Source organism: Corapipo altera, unplaced genomic scaffold (genome assembly GCF_003945725.1).
Source record: "Corapipo altera isolate COAL_440 unplaced genomic scaffold, ASM394572v1 60242, whole genome shotgun sequence".
Classification (NCBI taxonomy): domain Eukaryota; kingdom Metazoa; phylum Chordata; class Aves; order Passeriformes; family Pipridae; genus Corapipo; species Corapipo altera.
Window position 1 is genome coordinate 1 of NW_020887284.1, and position 3,929 is coordinate 3,929.

At 70.9% G+C, this 3,929-nt stretch overlaps 3 protein-coding genes across 3 annotated transcripts in view; 1 reads left to right on the top strand and 2 right to left on the bottom strand.

Moving 5' to 3' along the window:
- Nucleotides 1–4: 4 nt before the first annotated feature.
- Nucleotides 5–1,013, top strand: WDR83 (WD repeat domain 83; the record flags this gene model as incomplete). The annotated part of the gene is made up of 5 exons (XM_027632705.1): nt 5–147; nt 227–294; nt 397–505; nt 588–702; nt 778–1,013. Coding segments are annotated over 5 exons (588 nt in total), but the record flags the coding sequence as incomplete, so codon positions are not given.
- On the bottom strand, nt 1,007–3,263 carry DHPS (deoxyhypusine synthase). The gene is made up of 9 exons (XM_027632702.1): nt 3,006–3,263; nt 2,711–2,872; nt 2,345–2,466; nt 2,163–2,259; nt 1,939–2,025; nt 1,756–1,861; nt 1,573–1,676; nt 1,351–1,476; nt 1,007–1,277 (listed from the first exon to the last, which is right to left on the bottom strand). Exons 1-9 carry the CDS (start codon nt 3,246–3,248, stop codon nt 1,185–1,187), a joined length of 1,140 nt encoding a protein of 379 aa, XP_027488503.1. The 5' UTR covers nt 3,249–3,263; the 3' UTR covers nt 1,007–1,184.
- A 264-nt stretch (nt 3,264–3,527) lies between these two features.
- The window catches only part of FBXW9 (F-box and WD repeat domain containing 9), an 849-nt gene continuing 447 nt past the window's right edge, over nt 3,528–3,929 (bottom strand). The window contains exons 3-4 of the mRNA XM_027632704.1: nt 3,842–3,907; nt 3,528–3,762 (exon numbers count right to left, since the gene is read on the bottom strand). Coding sequence (XP_027488505.1) covers nt 3,688–3,762; nt 3,842–3,907 — 141 coding nt within the window. The 3' untranslated portion in view covers nt 3,528–3,687. The remainder of the gene's footprint in view (nt 3,763–3,841; nt 3,908–3,929) is intronic.

Below are 3,929 nucleotides of genomic sequence, written 5' to 3' on the forward strand. Positions count from 1 at the left end.
CCCCTTTTCCCCCCCCCCAGGCTCCATCGACTCCACGGTGCGGTGCTGGGACTGCCGCTCCCGCCGCCCCGACCCCGTGCAGGTCCTGGACGAGGCCAAGGACGGCATCTCCAGCGTGAAACTCTCGGCCTACGAGATCCTCTCGGGGTGAGGGATGGCCCCCCCCTCACTGGGGACCCCTCCCCAAATCGGGGACCCCCCAGTACCCCTCTCTTTTGCTCCACAGCTCTGTGGACGGACGCGTCCGGCGCTACGACCTTCGGGCGGGGCAGCTCTACTCTGACTACATTGGCAGTGAGTTTTGGGGGGTGGGAGGGCTCTGGGGGCATTCCCAAGTTTGGGGGGTGTCCTAAAGTGAGGAGGGGGCTCCCCTCCCTCCCCCCCATGTCCCTGCAGGCCCCATCACCAGCGTGTGCTTCACCAAGGACGGGCAGTGCGCGCTGGTCGCCAGCCTGGACTCCACCCTCAGGCTGCTGGACAAGGACACCGGGGAGCTGCTGGGCGAGTAAGAGCCCTCCCCAAACCCCTTCCCACCCCTCCCGGGGGGGTCTGCAGGCCCCCCCCTCACCCCCAGCCCCCCTGCCCAGGTACAGGGGGCACCGCAGCACCACGTACAGGCTGGACTGCGTCCTGAGCGAGCAGGACACGCACGTGGGCTGCGCCTCCGAGGACGGCCACGTCTACTTCTGGGACCTGGTGGAGGTGAGCAGAGGGTGCTGGGAGGGGGCTTTGGGGACCCCCCCAGCCCCTCGCTGACCCCCCCGTGTCCCCCCCCAGGGCTCGTTGGCGCTCAGCCTGCCCGTGGGCACGGGGGTGGTGCAGTCCTTGGCCTTCCACCCGCGCCTGCCCTGCGTGCTGGCGGCCACCCAGGGCCAGGTGACGCTGTGGAGGGAGGAGAACTTCCAGCCAGAGGGGGACCCCGACACCTGACAGGGCTGGGGGGGTCGGTTCGAGGGGCTGGGGGCCCCCCCGGGTTCGCCTGGAATGAGGAATAAACCCCCCCTTGGTGGAGACCCGGCTGTGGTTTATTGGGAGCTCAAATAAATACAAGCAGGGGGGAGGGGATGGGGGACACAGACAGGGGAGGGCAGGCGTGGAGGTCTCCTGTACCCCCCCAGGGGGTGTCACCCCACTGTCCCCCACCCTGGGGATGTGTGGGGGTCACCCCCGAGCCGGGCAGTCCCTCAGTGCCCCCCTGGCACCGGGAAGGCGTCGGCGCTGCGGGCGAAGGTCTCGGCCACCAGCAACGGGAACACCAGCGAGGCATCGGCGTAAACCTGCGCCAGGGGAGGGAGTCAGGGGGCTCTCCCCTTCCAAAACCCCCCCCCAGACTCCCCTGGACCCCCCCACCTTGACGGGGGTGGCGTCCACGCGGATCTTGCCCCAGGACACGGCCTCGTCCGGCCGCGCGCCCGAGTCGGAGCCGTCGAACTCCTGCGCCGTGTTCACGTACACGGAGAAGTCGGCGCCGTTCCGCTGGGGGGGGGGGGACACAGCCGTGAGTCCTGGGGGGTCCCTGTGCCCCCTCCCCACCGCTGGGACACCCCCAGCCCCCCCTCCAAGCCCCCTGACCATGAGGTTGGCGTTGGCGATGTGGTGCTTGACCAGGCCCCCGCCCAGGATGATCATCCCGGTCTTGTGGGCGAAGATGGCCTGGGTGTTGATGAGCCGCAGGTCTGCGGGCACAGAGGGGGGGTCAGGACACCTGGAGACCCCCCCAAAGCCCCAGAGGGGACCCCCTGGTGGGTCACTCACCCTCCACAATGTCCAGCACCAGCCCCGGGCGCTTGTAGGAGTGGAAGAAGATCATGTCCCCGAGGGAGCCGTCGGTGAGCGCCGGGCTCAGCACCGGGATGTTGTTCTGAGAGGGGGGGACACGGTGACATCCCTGGTGACACCCCCCAGAGCCCCCCAGTGCTTCCCAGTGCCCCCCAGTACCTTCTGGGCCCAGTAACAGACCGACTCGGGGTGGTTGATCTCCTTGCCCAGCCGCGCGATCACCCGGGACGGCGTCCACCGCACGCCCTGGGGGGGAAACCGGGGTCAGGACCCCTGGCTTGGGGGGGTCCCGGGACCCCCTCCAACCCCACCCAGAGCCAGGGGCAACTCAGGTGTCCAGGGACCCCACAAACCTTCTCAGGTGGGTGGGTGTCCCCCCTCACCTGCGTGTCCTGCTCCTCCACCATCCGGTCCAGGATGGGCATCAGCCAGTCCTCAAACTTGCAGTAGTTGTTGTTGGGCACCAGCAGGTTCCCGATCCTGGGGGACCCCAAAAGGACCCCGAGGTGAGCCCAGAGGTGGCCCCAGAGGGGTCCCCAGCCCCCCCCCCCCCCCCCCCCCAGACCTGTTGATGCCGCTCTCCCGCAGGTCCCGGCCCCGCAGGTGGAAGTCCCCGATGTAGGTGGGTGCCAGGCACTTGATCAGGTCCTCCTCCACCCCCCCCGCCGTGGTCACCAGCACGTCCACCTGCACAGGGAAGGGCTCAGGGCCCTGGGGACACCCTGGGGACACCCCGGGGATCTCGGGGACACCCTGTCCCCCAGGTGTCCCTTGTCCCCCCATCCCGTGCTCTCCCTGACCGCGGAGCTGTGTCCCCATGTCCCTGCCTGTCCCAGGCGTCCTCCCCATCCCTGCTCTCTCCCCATCGGTCCCTGCTGTCCCGCCCCGTCCCAGGTGTGTCCCCCCCATGTCCCCAGTGTCCCCCGGTCACCATTCCGTGCTGGACGAGGTATCGGATGCTCTCCCTGACCCCGGAGCTCACGAGGTTGGAGGTGAAGCCCAGGAAGATGGTGCAGCCCGAGGGCGGCCGCGGCCCCGCCAGGGCCCCCCGTTCCCGCTGCTCTGGAGTCAGGGGCTGCAGCTTGGCCGAGATCTGGGGGGAGGGACGGGGGGTGGGTCACACCGGGACCACCGGGATCCCCTCCCGGATCCTCACCCGGCCACCCCCTCCCCCCCCTGCCCCCCCCCCCCCCCCCCCCGCGCCCCCCCCCCCCCCGTGCCCGCACCATCCTCTGGATCTCGGCCACGGCCCGCGCGAAGCTCGTGGCCTGGAAGCCGGTGGTGCGGAAGGAGCGGAGCAGCTCCGCCAGGTCGGGGCCGCTCGCGAAGTCGTACCCGCGCACCGGCAGCGCCTCGGCCGGCAGGGCCCCGCTGGGCCGCAGCACGGCCCGGAGCGCCTCGGCCGGGGGGTGTCCGGGGCCCGGGGTCGGTTCCGGGGCCTCGCCCGGAGCCTCTCCCGGGGCCGCCATGGCTCGGCCGGGCCGCTCAGGGCGCCGCCATCTTGGGCCGCCCCCGCCCCGCCGTGCGCCTGCGCGCCACCTTCTTGGGCCGCCCTCCGCCGCCGTACAGCTGCGCGCCGCCATCTTGGTTCCTACACTACCGGAGGCCAGCGCGCCGCCATCTTGTCGCTACGGCGGCCGCGGAGCGCCAAGAGCCGCGCGGACGCCAACGGCCTCGGTGCCGACAGAGCCCCGAAACCTCTCCAACCCTCCCCGAATTCACCCCCAAAACCGCGGCGGGACACAAACCCCGCTCCAGTCCAATTCTTTAATACAACCAACAGCTTCCAGCCACACCCAGACCCCGGATCCGGGCCCGGCCTCCCTCTCACGCTGGGGGCACAGGGGGGTCCCGGGGGGCTCGGGCTGAGCCCCCCCACCCTGCAGGAGGGACCCCCCAGGCCCCGAGTCAGGTCCGGAGCCTCCAAACCTCGACCGAGAGCCCCCCCGAGGCCGCGGCCACCACGTCTCCGTCCACACTGATCTGGGGGGGCACAGGAGGGTCAGGGGGGCACCGGAGGGGTGCGAAGGGGGGGCACCGGGGGGGGTCACAGGGTCCTCACCCCGTTCAGGACGTCGTCGTGTGTCCAGGAGCAGATAGTGCGGGGGGGGTCGGTGGGAATGTGGATCTGCAGGGGAGGAGAGGAGTGA

Excerpts from the sequence above, each read along its gene's own strand:
- DHPS (XM_027632702.1), bottom strand. The coding sequence starts at position 3,248 with ATGGCGGCCCCGGGAGAGGCTCCGGGCGAGGCCCCGGAACCGACCCCG. Across the intron at positions 1,862-1,938 it reads TCTGTTACTGGGCCCAGAAG|AACAACATCCCGGTGCTGAG; the intron begins GTACTGGGGGGC and ends CCCCCCTCTCAG. Across the intron at positions 1,477-1,572 it reads TCGCCAACGCCAACCTCATG|CGGAACGGCGCCGACTTCTC; the intron begins GTCAGGGGGCTT and ends CCCCCCCCCCAG.